General features: G+C 33.1%; 1 protein-coding gene across 1 annotated transcript in view; it reads right to left on the reverse strand.

Annotated features, from left to right (window-relative positions):
• Nucleotides 1-21,538, reverse strand: part of ORC5 (origin recognition complex subunit 5) — a 79,990-nt gene that overhangs the window by 47,368 nt on the left and 11,084 nt on the right. The window contains exons 4-8 of the mRNA XM_004478989.5: nt 20,038-20,112; nt 16,555-16,666; nt 12,904-13,034; nt 6,852-6,900; nt 6,676-6,766 (exon numbers count right to left, since the gene is read on the reverse strand). Coding sequence (XP_004479046.1) covers nt 6,676-6,766; nt 6,852-6,900; nt 12,904-13,034; nt 16,555-16,666; nt 20,038-20,112 — 458 coding nt within the window. The remainder of the gene's footprint in view (nt 1-6,675; nt 6,767-6,851; nt 6,901-12,903; nt 13,035-16,554; nt 16,667-20,037; nt 20,113-21,538) is intronic.

Below are 21,538 nucleotides of genomic sequence, written 5' to 3' on the forward strand. Positions count from 1 at the left end.
CATTTGAAACATTCTTCACCTTCTATTCTATACTCATATCATCCTTCTCATAGTGAGAACCTATGCCCCCCAAACATCAATATATTTACACATTTTCTTTGAACTATAATGTAGTAGACTGAATTATGTATTCCAGTAAAAGATGTTATTTTTTTTAAGATTTATTTATTTCTCTCCCCTTCTCTCCGCCCCACCCAGTTGTCTGCTTTGTTCATTCGCTGTGTGTTCTTCTGTGTCAGCTTGTATTCTTGTCAGCGGTACTTGTAATCTGTGTTGCATCATCTTGCTGCGTCAGCTCTCCATGTGTGGGGCACCACTCCTGGGCAAGCTGCACTTTTCTTGTGCCAGGCAGCTCTCCTTACGGGGCGCGCTCCTTGTGCATGGGGGCTCCCCTAGCAGGGGACAACCTTGTGGCATGGCACTCCCTGCACTCATCAGTACTGCGCATGGGTCAGCTCACCACACTGGTCAGGAGGCCCTGGGTTTGAACCCTGGACCTCCCATGTGGTAGGCTGATGCTCTATCAGTTGAGCCAAATCTGTTTCCTGGATGTTCTTAATTTTAATCCACAATACTCTGGATGTGAACTCACTTATAAATAGAACCCTTTGAAGATTTATTTCTAGTTAAGGTGTGACCCAACTGAATCAGGGTGGGCCATAATCTGTATTAATAGAATCCCTTATAAGCAGAAGAAATTCGGATGCAGTAAATCAGAGAAGGTACAGGAAGAATTCAGAAGTCTGTGGAAACCAAAAACACAGACACAAGGAGAGCAATTGCCATGTGGTGGGAGGCAGAGATGCAAGCCAAGGAAACCCAAGGATTATAGTAAGCCAGCATCAGAACACCATAGTCTTCAGGGAAAAAGCAGGGCCTTAATGACAACTTGACTTTGAATGTCTAGCTTCTACACCCATGAGCCAATAAATGCCTGTTGCTTAAGTCAACCGATTATCTGATATTTGTCATAGCAGCTCTGGCAAACTAAGATAAGTTTCAAAATTATTAAATCAGTACTACAATCCTCAAAGAACTGGCCAAATAATATTTGAGAGTTCTTTAGAGTTCTTTCTGTCCTCAGAATATATCCTATGCGTATACAGTCAGAGAAGTATGTTAAAAAATATGGGGGTTAATTCCTTTTCTGGGTGGTTATATTTCCAGTATGATATACAGTTAGGTTCATCAGTATTAGTTTTCATTCAAATTTAGGGTTTGTTTTCTTTCACCTTGCTTTATTTAATTTTTTAAAAAATATATAAACATTTATAGGCTTCAAAGATTTAAACTATAAAAAATAAAAGTACTCAAAGCAGTCTCACAGCTATCCTTTTCCCTTCCACCACTCATATAGTTTCTAGTTTAACATCCTTTCCCCCCCACAATTTGCAAATACATATATATTCTCATATATGCAAAGATATCTTCTTCCCTTTGCAATTAATATGTAATCCATAACACAGTTATTTCACAAAAAGGTATAGAGCACAAAATTAAGCAATACTTTACAGCCAATCTGAAAACTCTTTGTTTAGTGGGTAAGTTAAACCCATTTATACTCACTGATACAAAGGATATGTTTTATTCATTTATTTATTTTACCAAATTTCTTGGTTTTGTCTTTTTGAAAGAACTGTTTTGGTATTTAGGACAGTTTGCATTTTTGTTCAACTGGTTACCTTTATAGAACAATCATGACCTTTTTCCTAACTTAGGCTTTGAGAAAATTTGAATTTGGTGAATCTGAAAAAAAGATTTTGTTTTTTAATTAATCCATTCCTACAGGTGTAAGACCCTTTGATTGCATGAGATTTGGTTAAGGGACTTGATTGGTCACTTGATTAGATCGCTTTGGATTGGACTATGTCAGTGAGGCATGGATGAGGTTGGTTCTTCGCCCTTTTACTGGAGCCTTATATAAATGAAGACAAAGGGAAAAAAAGACACCCAGAAAAGGGAACTCTGCCATTTTGACCCCGTCATGTAAGGGAGAGGACTCAAAGATTATTAGCAGCTTAAACTGAAGCACAAAGTCCCCCAAGAGGCCAGGCCCACAGAGCAGATCAAGGCTGAAGGGCTGAGCCCTATCCCTGATTGCCCACAGCTGGGCTCAGGGAAAAATCAGGATAGACAAGTCTGAGAGATGAGGCCCAGTAAGAAAGAAGCTCCATGCCTGGTTGCCCACAGATGAGCTCTGGGAAAAGGTAGATACTGGAGGCGAAGGCAGACAGCCTAGCAGGGATCAGCTGCCCTCTTCTTCACCACATGGCAGGACTCCAGGATCACAAATAGCTGACTTTGGTGAAAAAGCATCTCTGATGGTGCCTTGATTTGGACAGTATCACAGACTTAGAACTGTAAGCTTTTACCCCTAATAAATTTCCCATTATAAAAGCCAACCCATTTCTGGTATTTTACATTGGCAGCCTTCGATATGCATAAGCAGCCCTGTGGCAAACTAAGACAGGCTTCTATTAGTTTGTTTTAAATTACCCTTTGATTTCCACCTATTACCTATACAGCAATCAATGAGTGAATTCTACTTTCCCCTTTCTCCTCCCATTCTCTATTTTTTTAAAAATTTGGGTTATTTCTACCTTGTCAGAACATACAATATTTACATACTATCCTTCTACCCTTGTTTACAGTTTAGTTTTAGAGCTAAAATTACTTAAATTCAAAGCTAACTATCAATCATTTTCCTAAAGTTCTCCCAGTCTCCTCTTTGTTGCACCAAGGTTATTCACTAGATTTTTTCAGAAAGGGCTTATAAGTAGTGTTCCTTGAGACCTTGCATGTTTAAAACAATTCTTGTTTGACAGTTTGGCTGGATATAAATTGCTTAGCTGACATTTTCTTTCTCCTTGAGTTTTTTGTACATGTTGCTCTATTTATTCTCTTGCTTAAAAAAAAAAGCCACCCCTTTTATCTTTAAGAGCATAACAAGAAAGTCTCTGGTGAGGCTCAATGTTGATGGATGAAACCTTGAAGTCTATGAATAAGTTACCTTATCTGGTAAAAGGGACTTTGCAAATGTGACAGAGTTCAGGATCTTAAGAAAAGGAATGTGGTAGTTTTAAATCTTTTGTGGGCCCCCCCCAAAATTATATTCTTAAGCTAATTCATTCCTGTTTGAATTGTAAACCTATTGCAGGTGGGACCTCTGATTAGATTCAGTTAAGTGATCTTTTTGATTAGGTCACTTCAGTGGGACATGACTCAAGGTGGGTCTCAATCTTCTTTCTGGAATCCTTTATAAACTGGAGTAATACGAAGAGAGGGGGCCACAGAGACATGCAGAAGCTCAGTGAGAATGCTCAATAGCTAAGAGAGAAAGCCCTTGGAGCGAGAAGCTGAAATGGATGGAACACAGGAGCTGAGAGGAAGTCACTTTAGCCGAAGCTGAAAGCAATGAGGCCCAGAGAAGGGGGGAGAGACAAGTAGACACCCATAACTGCATCTGGAGAGACAAGTAGATGCTGCCGTGGGCCTGATGGCCCACAGCTGCAGCTCTAGAAGTGAGCATCTTCTGATGATGTGCTGATTTGGACACTTTTCACTACTTCAGAACTGTTAGCATATACATTAACCCCCATTGTAAAAGCCAACCCATTTCTGGTATATTGCTTTGGCAGCGTTTAGCAAACTAAACAAGGAGATTATCCTGGATTATCCAGGTGTGTATGATGTAATCAATCACAAGGGTCCTTATAAGGAGGCAGAGGTCAGAGAGGGGAGATGCTATGCTGTTGGCTTTGAAGATGGAGAAAGGGGTCACAAGGCACAGAATGCAGGTGGACTAGAGAAGCTAGAAAAGGCCAGGAAACATTCTCCCCAAAAGCTTCTAGAAGGAGCACAGCCCCATGGATCCACCTTAGACTTATGACTCTAAGAAAGTAAGATAACAATTTCATGTGCTTTATGCCACTATATTTGTTGAAATTTATTACAGCATCAGTAGGAAACTAGTATGGTCTTAGAATTGGCCATTCTGGATAAAGAGTAAAGATGAACCCTTTTGATAGGTAGATTCAAGTCTTCTTTTATTTTTGGAAAGTTTTCTTGGATTATAGTTTTAGATATTAATTCCAACCCATTGTTTTGGTTTGTTTTCTGTCTTCATGGACTTTTAAGTATACATATATTGAATTTTCTTTGTCTGCTACATTTATCACATTCTATCTGATTGTTTTTACCTTTTTATTTAATTTTGTTGTCTTGGTTGTTTTCATTCCTCTCCTTAATGTCCTTATTATATATTTTCAGTTGTATCTACTTTCCCTTGGACATTTTAAATTTCATTTTCATTTCTGAGATGATCACTTTTGCTTAAAGTTTTTCCTGAAGTTCAGACAGCTTTTGTTTTATATCCTGTTTTTTGTCCACTTTTTCTGAACTTCCAGATTTCTAATTTAAGGTATTTTTTTCTTATCTGAAAATGCTTTTTAAAAAATTTAAATCAGGTTAGGTATTTTGTTGCCATTTTCCTCTACTTTACCTGTTTTTTGGGTGGGAAGGGGAACTTCTCAACAGCTAAAATGTATTTATTCACATTTTTCTGTTTCTTCTTATACCATTGTTTGGATTTTCTATTTTGTTTTCTCTTCATTTTGAAATGCTAAGTGTTTGCCTGAATCAGCAATAACAAATGATTCTATAAAGGCGGGAGCAAGGGTTTGAGGTGGCTGAGACTTTTTAATTCATTACACCTCTTCTTTAGGCATAATGAAGTACGGTTTTTAAAATACATGGTGCTGTTGTGACGGGGAGGGATTGGCTTATCTTCTGATTTTGCCACTCTTTTTTGGGAGGTGGGAAAGGGGAGCTGTCTCTGATGGCTTCAGATTATCTTACCATCTACATATAAATTGCAGTCGTAGTATTCCCTGACTCCTAGTTGTACTAGAGGCAAAGGTTAATAATTTGCTATCCTCATTGATCTTGTGGAAAGATCTGGATATGAGTGACCACCACGATCCTATAGACACCTGCAAATCCTTTCTTTATTACATAAGTATCATTTTTAACAAGCATCCAAATTTTCCTGCCTTTAGAAGAGTAACCCATAAATGTTCCCATTCTGTGATTTCCAAAAACTCTCAAATGAATTTTTATTATTGACAAAGGAAGAGGAATAATAGTATCTTTTGTAATGTGTCTACATACTCAGAAACCACTGATTTTTTTTCTGCCTGAATTATAGTTCAATCAGAAAATTAAAGCAAATCAAAAGCAAATAAGATTAGTAAATAAAATTAGTTATAGGTTAAGGTATTTATGAAAGAAAAATGATACATTGACTAGAAAATGTGAAAAGCAGATGGAATCGATATTTCTCGAGTTCCTATATTATTTTGTATCCTAGGCTTAACCTAGCATTTTATAAGCCACTTCATAATTCATATATCATTTTAGTACATATTGTTTAACTTTTCTAAGAATTTTAAAGGAGGAAGCTGAAGCCTAGAGGTTTTAGGTGAATTGGCAAGAACACATAAGGCAGAAAATGCCAAGATGGAAATAAAAACCATGGACATTCCATGAAAATACATTGCTACTACATTTCTGAAGTTATATTACTATTAAATTCTGATAATAGAAAAAGATAGATTTATGACTTGATATGGCAGCTTGATATTGTTTATGAATTCCAAAAAGAGATATTAGATTATGTCTGTAAACTGGTCTGTTCCTCTGGGCATATTATATTGGATTGGATTCAGAGGTTTCACTCTTACTTGATTAAATTAAGAGTAAGGTTTTGTTTTGGCCACATCAGTAGGACATTGAGTCCCTGCCCCCTTGGTGTGGGGGGACTTACAGAGGAAAACGACAAGGCAGAGAAATTAAGAGTTTTGATCTGGGAGCCTGGAAAGTAAGCACATAGAGAAGCAGAAAAATGAATGCTGGAGCCCCAGGAAGTAAATACACAGAGAAGCAAATACAAAAGGAAAGAGATAGAGGCCCCGGGAAAAGAGATGAGCCATTTGCCTGATAGTTTATAGCTGGCCTTGTGGAGACAGCAGAGCAGCTGAGCCCAAAGACAAATGAGCCCCGGAGAGAGACAAGACTTATCACAGCCTACAGCTGATACTGGAAGAAGGGGGACGGGACGATGGGACGGGGACCATGGAACCTTAAGAGGAAAAGGAAACCTGAATACTTGCAGAAGTTGGCAGCCATCTTGCTCCAGCACATGGCAACAGACTTTGGTGAGGGAAGTAATGTAAGCTTTATGGCCTGGTGACTGTAATCTTCTACCCCAAATAAATACCCTCTATGAAACCCAACAGATTTCTGGTATTTTGCATCAGTACCCCTTTAGCTGACTAATACACTTGATTTATACAGCTCTTCAATAATAAAATGAATTTTCATTATACAATTCAAATATTAGCATAAATATGAAAAACAAAACTAATACTGACTTTACTGTAGCTTTCTAAGTTTAAAAAAAAAAGCAATTGTTAGATACAGACCTTGCTTCAAATTGTGTAGATTTCTGGTTAAAAACTGTCTCTCTCAAAATAATAAAAGATTCAAACCTGAGAGTTCTATAACTTTTTTCCCAATGAGAAGAGCAAAAACAAAACATGTACAATTTAGTAGCTCACACATCCCAATGAAGACATAGAAACAATACATATACTAAATAAAGAGCGAGAAAATTACCTTGATACTTCCCTGAGATAAACAGTCTGCATGGCTTTCTTCAAATGAGGTTCTATATTTCTCCACAGTTTCCGAGTATCACGTTCACTTGCTAATCCAAATGGGAGAAAATTTTTAATAATTCAGATATTATAAAATTTTTAAAGAAATACTAATAAGTAAAATTACATAGTTACCTTCTCCTTTAACTACAGGTTCACAATATTTAGGAAAATTAAGTACTGCCTGTAAATAAAAAAATAAAATAAAATAAAAACACTGATCTATCACAATTACATATTTTTCCAGTAAAATATGTATTACTATTCAGGCAATTTTATTTTAATACAATTTTTCATGTAAAATTTTATTATAACTTATTATTACAACACTAAAACAGCAAATATATCAATAATGATTATGAAACAACATATAAAATATTCCTAAATAGGCTAAATCCTGCCTAATGTATTAGAATCTGGGTATAAAATAACAAAGTATAATTTGTACATTGAGGTAAAAAAATGTCCCATAAGACCATGAAACATTCAAGAAAAAGTCCTCTAGTGCCAATAATCAACGCATTTTAAAAATTTAAGCAAATTGGTAAAAACAGTCTCATTTATTAACATTAATTTGGTCGCAAGCATTTCATATTGAAATGATTCAATAATAAGGCCTAAAGGAAAGATGTACACAAATATGTACAACCAAAAATTAGGAGGATAATAGAGAATTAGAAACCAAATTCTTAAAACTTTTTTTCTAGTATAAGTGTACTGAGAGAACAGTGAGAAAGAATTTTTATTTCAGCCAACTTTCTTACCACAGTTTCATAGTTTCAGATCTAAGCACTGTTTAATGATACTAAGATCATAATATTAGTAGTAACCGGTTAAAAAAAACTGGCTATATAAAAACATCCTAGTTCTCTTCTCGGTAAAAACATTTAGAAATATGTTTAAAAATTTATTAATAACAGTAAAAGACAATAAGTATAATTTTAGAAGACTATCTTCCAATTTTATTTTAATAAACGATAGTAGAGAAAGTATAAAATGTACAAAGTCCTGCCCTTACAAGTAAGTTTTACAAAACAAAACAAAGCAAAGCAAAACAAAGCAAAACAATCATCCAGCCCAAATTAAAAATTTTTCACAACTTTGGCTATTAAAATTAAAATACACTCTCTAATATTATGCCCATGTCTCCTCCATTAACCATCAAATATAAGTGAGTTCTTATTCTCTGAGGATTATCCACAGCAAAATATAAATTCAAGTCCACTAGTATTTTAAACTGTCCTCCAAACTACCCAGAAAATGAAAGTTACAAGGCAGCGAAAAAATTCACGAACTAATTACAAAACTCAAGTAGAAGGGATGTTTAAATGATTTTTTGATACTATGAATCTTCACTACTACCACTGTGAATCCCCCTATTAGTCCTTAATTTTTAAGTACATAGCTTACTCTTGACTAGCCACATTAGTGAAAGGGGAGGAGACAACTAAGTCAAAACTTTATTAAGAAATGACTATGTGCTCAGTGAATATTTGTGCTCATAATAACAGAAGGATAATTATTAAGGGCTAATTATGGCCACATATTATCTCATTTATTCCTGACAACTACACTTTTAGCATTCCCATTTGACAGCTGGAGGAACAGAAGCAAAGCAGATTATGCCTATGGTCTCACAGAAATTCCAATGTTTAATTAATGACTGTAGATCTGTGAGATGTTCTGGGGGTTTACTTCTAAACCAATAAGGACTCTATACTTTCAAAGACTGATCCCAGTGAAAAGAAAATATTTCCCATATATTGTAAAGAACTTGTATTATTCTATAAGAGGTAAAACAATCTATAATAATCACTGAGTAGGTAGGCTAAAAGGCAGGACAGGGAATTTAGAAAGCTTTTCCAATTCTTCCTCTGCTAGATATTCAGTGGGCTTCATTATTTTATTTGAAATTATCTCTTAGACTTACATGCACATTGTGGTAAGCAGAATTCTAAGATAGCCGCCCAAGACTCCTGACCCCTGGTATAAACACATCTTAGTTATTCAAACACTAAGCCAGGTACTGCTGTAAGGGATTTTTCCAATGTAATTAAAGTCCTAAATAATTGACTTTAAGATTAGGAGATTATCCAAGCAGATCTAGGCTCATCACATGGGTCCTTTAAAAGCAGTGAGTTTTCTCTGGCATGTCACAGTCTTGAAGCATGAGAACTTTATATTCCTGGCTTGAAGATGAAGAGGGCCATATGGCAAAAAATGGGCATCCTCTAGGAAGCCTGAGAATGGCTCCTGCTTGACAGCTAACAAGACAAGGACCCCATTCTTCCCACCACAAGGAATTGAGTTCTGTCAATCTAAATGAGCTTAGAAGCAGAATTTCCCCCAGAACCTACAGACATGAATTCAGTCTGGCCAAGTCCTTGATCAGCCTTGTGATACCCTTGAACAACACAGTGCCTGGATTCCTGGGTGTTTTTTTAAGTTGCTAAGTTTGTAGCCAGATATAAAAAGACAAATATTATCTCATCTTACTGATAGGGGTTGGGGCAAGGAATGGGAGATTAATGCTCAATGGATACAGAATTTCTGTTTGGGTTGATGGAAAAGTTTTGGTAATGGATGGTTACACAACATTGTGAATATACTTACCACCACTGAATTATATATTTGAATGTGGTTAAAAGAGGAAATTTTATATGACCATATGTCACTAGAATAAACATTTTTCAAAAACAATAGGAGAGAAGCAGATATGGCTTTAGTGATAGAGCTTCTGCCTAGCATATGAGAGGACCCAGTTTGATCCCTGGGGCCTCCTGGTGAAAAAGAAGAAAAGAAAGCATGCCCACACAGCAAGTCAGTGCCCACGCAAGTACCCACGTGGTGAGCCAGTGCCCTGCACAAGTGAGTCATGCAGCAAGATGATGATGCATCAGAATAGAGACAAGGGGAGAGTCAAGGCGAAGCACAGAACTGAAGTGGTGCAATTGATAGGGACCCTCTCTCCCCATCATTCACCGAATCCCGGTGAACTCGGTGAATCCTAGAGGGGAGAAAATGAGAAGAGAAAACAACACAGACACAAAGCAGGGCAGGAGGAGGGGAAGGGGGAAAATAAATTAAAACAAACAAACAAACAAAAAAAACAACCATAGGAATATATCAACACAGTGATCCCTGATGCAAAATATGGAGTTAATAGTATAATTATTATAATATTGTTTCATCGATTCCAACAAAAGTATCACATTAATGAAAAGTGTTAATCAGGAAAACTGTGTGTGTGAGCAGGAATATATGGGAATTCTATATTTTTTGCATAATTTTTCTGTAAACCTATAATTTCTCTAATAAAAATTTTAATTAAAAAATAAAAAAATGGGATCAAAACTTCTATTCCCATAAAAGAAAATATTACTATTCTATCAGTTATATCACCTAACATTTTTATAGAATCTTATTGTTTACAAGCACTTTAACACAGATTATTTTATACTCATAAAAATCATCTGAGATATATATTCTTAGTCCCACTTTAGAAATGAGGAAACTGAAGTACAGGAATGTTAAGTGTCATACTCCCCACTATATAGCTGGTAAGTAAGAGTGCTAAAGTATTTTAATAGTAAGTCCTCTGCTCCTTCTACCATACAAATCTCAATTAATTTTGTATAATAATATATAATTATTTTTATTTTTCATAATTATAAACACTTTCTTAGTCACTAATGCACCAGCTACTCCACAAGCCAGCCACTAACAGCCAAAGAAGAAAGATGCAAAAGGTGTTGACTATACTTTAAAAGACAAATAAGCTATCACTTGGGGTTTTGGAAACCAGAGTTGGATAATGAGGTTCGGATTTTAGGGTATTTCTAGTTCCTGATATGCTATAAGTTCAATGAAATAATAGCAAGAGAATCCATTACAATATTACCATTCAAGCTCTTGTACTTACTCAGGCAATACACTTAAAGCAATTCTTTATCTAAGAATATTAGTAACTTGACCATACACTTTTCTTTCATTATACTATCAGAAGTTCCTGTTTCTGAAGAAGCAAGTGTTAGAAGAGAGGAAATGGTTCATTTCAGACCCTTTGAATTGAAGTAAACATAAACCAGCTTAATACATCCAAGAGAGCTTTTAGTAATCAGGTCTACAATATGATGAGAAAGATTGAAAACTTATTAAAAAAATTGTTTAAATACAATCTTAAGATGAATTTAATTGAAGAGTTTGCTACAGAAATCAGCAAAATCCTTGCCTTTCTTTTAAATACCATACACATTATTAAATATATACTATATATGAAAAAGATTGAAAACTCTTAATATTAGATCTCATATTTTTTTGACCATTAAATTTCAAATTACATGGCTTTACAATTCCATGTAATATCAATTTGTATTTGTATTATTAAAGCTAGGATGTCTTTTAATAAAGGGATTTATATTTCTCAATTAAGCCTTGTTATATTTTAACTAATATTTGAAGCATATAATTTTAACTCACAGAATCACCAAGCAATTAACTTTTCTCTGAGTAATATCTAAGAAAATTTCATGGAAAACTAAAGTTTATTTTAGAAAATTAATTATACCATGCTTCACATATGTATTTAAATGAACACAAAACTAATTTCTTCAACTGACCTTTTTAAAAGTTATAATCCCTACTTTTTAGGAATATCATAAGGACTACCAGAGAACACAAACCTAAGTGATTATTTGAAGTATTTTACTTTCTTTTGTCTTGTGCTGCCTATAAAATACCAATTCCTAAAGCAAATTTAAAATATACATACAAAGAAAAGATGCTTAAATATAACCTTTTTTAAGTATTTAAACTTTCAAGAAACATGCCACTTGCAAACACTGAAACAAATCAATAGTATCCATGTGAAGGAAAAAGGGATTATTTCATTATTCTCCAATATAGAGAAAATTAAGACAAGTATGCTATGTCCCCCTCAGTGGTTAAAGATCATTTTTACATTTATTAGCATTACTAGTGCTAGAGGCTTAAACTGTATTTCAAGTTTATGAATGTAATGTTTAAAAGTTGTAAACCCATCTCTATCCCTAAATAAAATCATTCCTATTTAATTTTTTTTCCCTTTACATTGTGTTTTCTCATAAATATTTTCCCTAAATATTCTTCCTTCTTGTTCTTTATAATTTACTTTGAAATGGCTGCCAGCATAATTCCCAAAGGATTCAAAGACTCTGGGTCTAGACTACTGATCCCAGGACAGTCCATGTTTGGAGAAATGTGTTAGTGAACTGAAATTGCTTGTCTTTTGCTTTTTCCCTACTCAGATGCTTGAAATCTGTATCTCAATCACAAGAGGCCTGAAATTTACAACTTCCAAAAATGTACTGAGAACACAATATTAAATGATCACCTTCTCCTGTGTCATCAGTTGCAAACATATTTAAATACACAATGAATCACTCTAAATGATACTTTTCAAGCAAAGAGAAAAAAGCAAAACAAACAAAAAAATGTGCTTAACGGAATTTGTTTAACTTTGAAAGTAACTGTTTTTCAGCCTCAGATATATTATTTTCTGTTACATGGGAGATAAGACCTTAAATATTATTGAAGGTTTCTAAAATGGAAATCAGACATTCTTGTCTCCTAACTTTTCTACATCCCAACAATTAAAGTAGAAAGGTCAAAGAAAAATAAAACTAAATATAATCATTTTCTAAATAGCCTTGAATACAGTCTGTTTTTTTTAAAAAAAAGAACCTTTCATAAAAAGGTTACTACACAAGGCTAATAAAAGAGCTATAATTCAAGTTTCAAATCATACTCAAATCCATCTATATTCTAGACCACAGTCACTACATAAATAAAACTGAAAGAAACTGTTACAAAAATATCTTCAAAGCAATGCAAAATTGCTTATTACATTTTAAAAATCTTTTCTGTTCTACTTCATTGTGATTTTAAATGAAGTTCTGCAATTTCTGCAATTAGAAAAAGAAAAAAAAACAAGAGTGAAAAGATGTAAGTAAAAATGAATGAGTTTTCTTTTCTAATCAGATAAAAGTTGTACAAACCAGTCTTACTATTTTCTTATAGTATATTAGCCTCAAAAGGCTACAACTAAACTTCCAAAATAAATGTTCAGCTTCCAGCCAATCTCACAACATTCCTACATGCAAAAATATTTTAAATATATATATAGTTTTAAAGCAAGATGCTAACTCACCAGATGTCTCAGCTCTTTCAAATCTCGACAGACAGTGTAGAAAACTCCAAGAAGAATATTAATGTAGGCAGCATAGAAATCAGCAGAATACTCTGGAGGATGATCATGCGACAGGATCTTTTGAAGATTCCCTATTCACAGGACACAAATTAAATTATAGTGATTTACACAGAATCCCAGTCATGTCTTTTAGCATTTTATAACAAAGGTTTAAAACAGTATGCCCTAGGCTGGCAATAATTAAGGACTAATAAAACTGTTACAAAAATTAGAAAAGACAAATTTTGAAATAAGGTGAAAGAAGACTATTATGAATCTAATCTAACTCTAAAAAGAATCACTAAATGTTGGTCAACTCAAATATAAAACAATGTCATCTGAAGAAAAACTCAAAAACCTTATTACTGGAAATATCAAGTCAATGAGGAAAAATAGCATAAATTCCAGTTTATTTTTCTGCCTTATTAAGCAAATCACGCAGGAAAAAAAGAAGAGGGGTAGTACATAAACTACCACCAAAATAGCAAATGTTTTTTACTTTTCATAAAATAAAAAGAATTCATTATTATTTTTATGAAAACCGATCAACTGATCCCAATCCTTATTTTGTCATCCTCCCTTTTATAAAACATGTTCTCTTCCTACAACTTCACTCTATTGCTCTTCTCTAACTCAAACTCTTTATATAATTATACACATTTAGAATTCTAAACTTACATTTTTATCTGGCTGGAAATACATGATTATAGGAGTACAGTTAAAAAAAAACAACAGCTATTATTCAAAATTTCCCAATGATAGCACGAAATCATTTTGTCACTCATTCATTATTGCAATTCCATCTGACTTTCTGGTGCAACCATCTCAGACTTTTCAGTTAAGAGCTCTTTAAATATGACTAGTAGTTTAAAACTCAGTTTCACAGAATTCAAGTCTTTTGTAATACTTACAATTTTTCTCTCTAGTATATTCTGACCATGTCAATTTCCATTTAAGTACTCTTTCCCTGATAATCAGTTAGGTATAAGTGCAAGATCAACCAATATATGTGCCACCAAATAATTGGATGGATGGATGGATGGATGGATGGATGGATGGATGAGAGGCAGGTAGGAAGGGAGGGAGGGAGGGAGGACAGAGTGAAGGAGGGAGGAGGGAGGGAGGGAGGGTTAAACAAGCAAACAGATAAGACATACAGGCAAAATATATATATTTTATGCATGGATGAGGAAATCTGTAAAAGTTAAGTCTCCAGTTCACACTGCATTCTTCAGCTCCTCCTAAATATCTCTATCTAGATACCCCTACAGGGATATCCCCCTTAGTGTCAAGAGTTGATTAGGTATTACCACTGGCCCATTTCAGCTCTGATAAATCTTATAAGAATCAGATCTCTTGCTGCCTTTGCTGTTGACAGTAGCTCAACTACTTGGCTACAGATCACAGACAAAATCACAGAATCCAACTCTACGTTAATCAAGACACCAGTTCTAATTGTGACTATTCCAATTTATAAAAATCTCATCTCTTAACAGTAAAATGAAAACAGTGCACTATCAGATAGTAAATAAAAGGGAAGAGAAATCCTTTGATTGATCTCCTGGAATCTTAAAATTTCCCTATTAAAGTATGGTCTAATTCACAGAAAATAACCATTCCTAACCTGGAAAAGGGCTTCTGCTTCCAATCATGAGGGAAGCAGAAATATATCTTCCTGTCATAAACAGCTAAAAATTGAACACAATATGGAAAACCATTATTCTCAGACATGAGACAACCTGCAGTAGATAGAGGACAATGATACCCAAGAAAAGGAAAACAAATGAGATGTACCCTTCCATCATAAAGCTTCCTAACTGAGGTGACTATGGTGCAGGGAAAGTTCCAAAAGGACTCCAGTAACCCCACTAAATTGAGGATAGAGAGACTATAATTTGGTTTATCAATTAATTCCTCTTTCGAATACCTTTTTCCTTTTTGTGTGGATATGGTGTTTTTGTTTAAAATCAAAACAAACCTTGATATGTTAAAGGCCCCTGAAATTTAATAACATATGATTAAACTTGGCTCAATTATTACATAGTTTTCCAAAATCTAATGGCCACATTTTCTAAAACTAGCAAAATTGATTTAATTATCTAGTTATGTCTTCAAATCATCAACTGCAGTTAGTGCTTTGTATCTTTCTTTTTGAAAATTTTAATCAAATGCTATAATTCATTACACCACACTTTCACATTATACTAAGATACAGAAAACCAACATTTTAAAATAAATTTTCTTAAATTCTAAATAGTTTATCTGTACTTATGCCTAAAAGGAGTCATGAAAAGTTTGACTACAAACAGGTATGACATAAGTACAAATAAATGTGTTTTTTACAAAATCTTGGTTTATTCCTCTTCTTTTGGACTGCCCTTTTCTATTCTCCTTATTTTGTAGTTTTTATGGAAAAGGAGCTATTGGAAATGAGGGCTCCCTTCCTCTATTGTGAATTACTTTTATTTACCTGAGTTAATTAGCTAAGGCAAGAGGTGTTTCTTGATTGCTCTTCTCATCAAAACAGGCAAAAATATGTTGGTCTTAACAATGAATATTCATTGCTGATTAGTTCAGAGGGATAGTGTTAATGAGGCCAAGGTCATGAAATGCTATTTTTTCATAGCCTGTTGACCAACGTAGGTTTCACAGTTGCAATGTTTGAATCAGGTGACAGCCCCATTACTAATCTACAAAGTTTTTCAGCAACACAAAAAGCTACTGCGTTCTTCCAAAGACAAAATCATGAGGATATTTGAAATTTAAGATTGACTACAATGTAAGAGAAATAAAAAACATACGGATTAGCAGTTGGTACTATAAGAATTAAAGTAATTAAAAAAAAAAAAGATTTACAAAGTATACTTTCCACATGATACTTACATTCCACATGGTAAAGAAAGATTTTAATACAACTTTAATATGCTTTGCCCTTCTAGCCTGATTCTTATTTGTACGGATTTTCTAACCTCAATATATAGCTCTTACTGTACTATTTGAAAACTGTGAAAATTAACATTAGCAAATATGTAAAACTGTTCATTCAAAAGATGTCAGTGATTATACATGGGAAATAACCCCTCACATTTCCTAAATAAAACGTCCACAAGTACAAAAGCATAACCAGCATTTTGAGATTGGCAGCAAACCTTAACAGATTAACCAAAATATTTCAATTTGAACATACTAACTTAGTCTCTCAAATAAAAATTATTTAAGTGAATTTCATTTGCAAAAACAATGTTTTAAAATTTACCTATATAAAATTTTTTGTGGTGATGAATGAACAGTGTGATTATACTAAAAGCCATGATTATACACACTTTGGATCGATTATTACGTTATGTGAATATATCTCAATAAATTGCTTAATGAATAAACAAACAATTGGGCAAGAATAGCTATAAATAGCTATCTACGCAGGGGAAACAGATTGAGAGGGGAAGAATTTTCTTGTTTGTTTTTACTATTATTGAAATAATGAAAATGCTCTAATAATGACTAAAGTGATAAATGCACAACTATGTGATTATACCAAATACCACTGATTGTACACTTTGGATGAATTATATGCAATATGAATCATGAAATTGATTTGTTAAAAAAAATTACCTATGCTATAATCAGGGAAATACAACACGAATGGTTCAAAGCATCCAGTATTTGGGCGAAACTTTTCCCAAACAATTTCACTGAGAAAGATAACAGTTACATTTCTGTCAGTCTGAAAAAGAGAAATAAAGGAAAATTTTGCATTTAAAAATCTTAATGAGAAAAGTAATTCCATTTGGATTTTCATTTCAAAGATATATGGCAAAATTCCAACATATAACAAATTATCTGTACATTAATAAACCATAGTTAGAAAACCTAATCAAGGAACAGATCCATTTGCAAATTTTCATACTTAATTATGTGGAATTTGCATAAAACTTTATTTGCAAATTTTCACACTTAATTACTTGGAATTTCCATAAAACTTTTAGTTTACCTGACATTTCATTTACTCATGACTGCTGGACAGTCACACAAGGCTTACAGAAATTAAGAAACACATTTCTTGAATAATTAAAAGACAAGACTTTTTTATGAGCATTTTCAAAGAAAGCACAGGCTTTCAATCAAATCAATGAAAAAAGCAAAACAAGGCATGTCTCATCATTAAAATGACTACAGCAACTCAGAGAACAAGAAATTTGAATTGAAGGAAAGCAGACATGCCACAATATGTTATTACACACTACAAAATCTAAGGATTTTAATTATTTTTATAGAAATTACTGAGCAAAACTGATGTTGAATATACATTAAAAACACGAACTATGAATACTAGTGTACTAACTACCAATGTTAAATAAAATTAACATCCCAGAAAGAATATTATATAAACTGTTTGAAGTAATTTAGAAATTACAATTACCATACCAAAAACAACATTAAGAAAGCAAGCTCAGTATGTACATTATTCTTCTACAGAGTGGACACAAATGTTTTGTGCAAGTTGGGTAGAATTTTTATGTAGACACCTCTGCATTCTCCACACAAATTTTAACTTTTCCCATATTTTTGACATCACCCAAGCTGACAATGCAGACGAGACAGCTCTTGTCGTCTACAACTTTTCTTAGGACACAACCTCATACAAAAATTACACTATACTTTCATGGTGATATACTATGTATTGATTCCTTCCTAACTGTGTGTGGCAGTCACATACAAATTTTCACTATTTAGTAAAACATTTCTTTTGGCTAACAAGGACAGCTGAGTTCAACCAATAATTTTACAGAAGATCTAGATCATATAGATAAATGAATGGAAAGAAAAGATTTTTACCTCTAAATATTTAAACCTTCAAATGTTTTTTGTCTTATAAATGCATTTTTTAAAAGAACCCTTGAATTTACTACTATATAGCAGTGAAAAACTACATTCTAACCACAAACTTAATTACAAAGCATTGAGTTGATTTTGCTTTAATAATGATTATCCAAAAGCACTTTGTAAAATCAGTTTAAAAATACTGAAAGGTTAAAAACAGGACACTTATCAATCTAAAAGGATTTTAAATGAGGAATAGTCTCTAATATTCATCTAACAATCACCTGTAGAAATACTTTATACATGCTATCTATCATAACTTAAAATTCCTTTTACTCAGATAAATACTTAACGTAAAACATGAGAAATTATGGTTTTTCTAGATTTCTCTTAAAAGAAATACATTTATGAAAATCAAGCATGATTTTAGAAACATCAAACCAATAATTCTCTTTTCTGGTAGAGTCAAGACTATTGTGAAACTTGTAGTTTTCTTCAAACAGTTTCCACAACTATAACTAAAAAACTGAAGGGCGTAATTATGTGAATGGACACATTTACCACCATTACAGGGTCTGAGAGAGAAAAAATTATGGGTAAGAGGACAAGAATACACTCTGGATACCAGACTGGAAACAAAAGGAAAAGGCAATGGGAAATAGTGAATGATGGTCATGCAAAACAAAACAACACAAACAAACAAACAAAGGAAGGAAAGAGGAGGTATCTATGCAGAGGACAGGACCCAGGTCTCAGTAATAAAACGCCAAGAGTTAAACTGAGAAAGGCTAGGCTGTGTAAGGTAACTTCCAGGATACACGTTACTCACCCCCTTTTCTCTCCACTCCTGTTCTCCCCAACCCCCCAGATTATTACTAAAAGTCAACTTGAGGAGCCACCCTTAGGCACACATTATTTCAGTGGTACCTAGATGTCCTCCCTGAATTTCTAGTAGTTTCTCAAATTTGAAAAAAGTCTTTAACTCTTTAAATGGTTGGAAATGATCCCAGTACAGTCTTCCTAAGTGCTTACTTAATAAATTTTTATTATGATGTTACTTAAGTATACATATAAAACTAAGTAAAACTTTATGCTCAAAGCTTATAAAACTGTAAAATCAAAATAAAATTTTAAATTAAATATAAAACTATAAAACCAATAAAATTCAAATTAACTCTAATTGAATATGATGAATGATCCTGTTTAGTTCAACTAAATCTTTGCTCACTTTTTGAATATGGTATTGACAGGAAACAGCTCCAGTTCTTTTGAATTTGACATTCCTCCATTACCTTGTATTTGTGAAAATGGAATTCTCCCCAAAATTTTCTTTTTTTAAACTACTGCAAAACTTTGTTTCTGCCAGAATGTTATTCAGCTTTCAATCCACATATATATTGTACTAAGTTTACACCTGTTCTTTGTTTATTAGGCCACAACAATAACAGTAGTATTAACACTATTTGGTGCCAACACAATTCTAAACTGAAATACAAAGCTGGATTCTGAGACTGAATGGCCATAAATGGAAATCCAGATCATCCAGAATAAAGGTATGATTCTTTTTTTAAAAACATTATTAAAATGAAAAGAAAATTTTGAAAGTCTTTATGGAGAATTCAAAGTCTAGCCCCCATTTATTCTAGCAAACACATAAAACTCTTTCAATAGAAAACAATGTTGATTTTTTCACAATTAGAAATAAAAACTAAAATAATTAAAGAGTAAATATAATCAAGTCACAACTTGCTGTTTTAAGATGAAAGGAGAGAAAAGGCAGAGCTAGCACACAGAAAGAGAAAGGAGAAAGATGGAGTGTCTAGGCAGCCACATTCCTATCATAATCTTTTTTGCTCATGTTGATTTTTTTCCTGAGGAAAACTGAGTTAACACAAGTAATATGAGGAAGGGGAGAAAAAAAGTAGTGGTAGAGGAAAAAGGATCTACTACACCTGTATGAGATTCTCAGTAATAAGCAAGCTTACTTTTTTAAAAAATGCACAAAACATCATCAAGTTTTAGGGTTACAAAACTCTACTAATGGAGTAAAGTGTCAAACTATTAATTTTTAAAGTACTTAAACTGGCTGAATTAGTAAAAATGTTCACGAAGTTTAAAGAAACAAATGATGGAAAATAGATGAAATCTTAATATCGTTTTCACTAAGTAGGCACAATATTCTAAGCACTATTAAATTAAATTAAATTAAATTAAATTAAATTAAATTAAATTAAAGGAAGCCCCTTATTTCTTTTTCTAATCTGGATTACTTACCAATTCTTGTAATCTAAGAAACCCAGGCAAAAGATTTACTTCCATATCTCTTAGATATTCTGCTTTATCTAGAACCTTTAAAAAAAAAAGCAGTGTCCAAATTAATTTATAAAGCCCTTTAAAGGCAGTTAAATAACATACAGCAGAGTTCAAGACCTGAACTTTTCAAGTCATAAAGCAAAATGGTAACTTCTGAATGTTTAAAGTGCTATTTACATTTCTAGGAACACATTTCAAATAGATCAAATAAATAAGAAAAAAAAAAAGCTTTCATTTGTAATACTTTTTAACCCAAATTTCTAAATAGTAAATGAATCATAACTACATTTAAAAGGTTTATTTTATGGGTATGTCACCAAAAAGACTATAGTGAAAGATGCCCTATGGTCAAACCTACTTAACCATACAAGTGCAATTATGTGCATTTTTATTCCATTTGATAAAATATATGTGGTTACCATACCAAGAATTACAGATCTCTCTAGCCCAAGAAAGAGGTAAAAGAAAATTTCTAATTTAATTACAAAAACTTTTCTTGCTTAACCTTTGTAACTGTATGGTAAACTCTATTAGGCTATTATTATCAAACTATTACTAAATTCCCAAGGTGACCAATAAGTTGTAGTTCTGTGTTTTTTAAATGTTTATTTAGTATCACCATACATTCATTGATTTTAAAATATCTAATGTGTTTCCACCCACTGACTCCATTATCTCTTTGAAGGTTGAATTATCCCATCCCTGGTGAGTGGGAGCTCTTTCAATTAGCTTCTGTGTCCTTTTAAAAGGATCCTAATACTCTTTGATAACTTCCTAGCTTTCTATTATGAACAATGTTCTAGGTTTATCTTCTACACTTTCTGGCCAAAACTGAAATCACTATTTCTCCAAGGAAATTTGCATTTTTAAAAAAACAATTTATACTTCATTAATAAGTCTTATTAAAAATCATGACCATTTAAATTAGCAATAAAATAAAATGCAGGAAATATAATATTGTTTCCCTGAATAATCCAAATTGTTTTACACCCGTTTTATCATAGAAGTCTTGAAACAATGTATGAATAATCATACTGATGATATTTCATCCTTAATTAGATAAAACTAAGCAAAATTATTTACTGCAAAAAAAGATGTAAATTAGTTTCTTTACTATGCATTCCCATTATGCAATTTTCCTATCAATCTCCATTTAAATAATGCTGTAATCCAGGAAACAGATTAATTCAAATAAATTGGTCCATTTTTATGTTCATTTTAACACAAAACACAAAGCTGAAGCAATAAATCAATAGTTCATTCTTATGATTTGATATAGTTCACCCACTATAGTTATTTTATGGTATTCTAATAAATGACTCTCTTCAAAAGCAATTATCAGATAACTAATATTCAGAGAAGTACAAATTTTCATTCAGATCCAAATATTTTTCTCATTAAGTTACAATACTGATTCTCCCTCCTTATAACGACAACAAGCTCTGAAACTCCTCTTGTCGTA

This window comes from Dasypus novemcinctus, chromosome 5, assembly GCF_030445035.2.
Source record: "Dasypus novemcinctus isolate mDasNov1 chromosome 5, mDasNov1.1.hap2, whole genome shotgun sequence".
Taxonomy (NCBI): domain Eukaryota; kingdom Metazoa; phylum Chordata; class Mammalia; order Cingulata; family Dasypodidae; genus Dasypus; species Dasypus novemcinctus.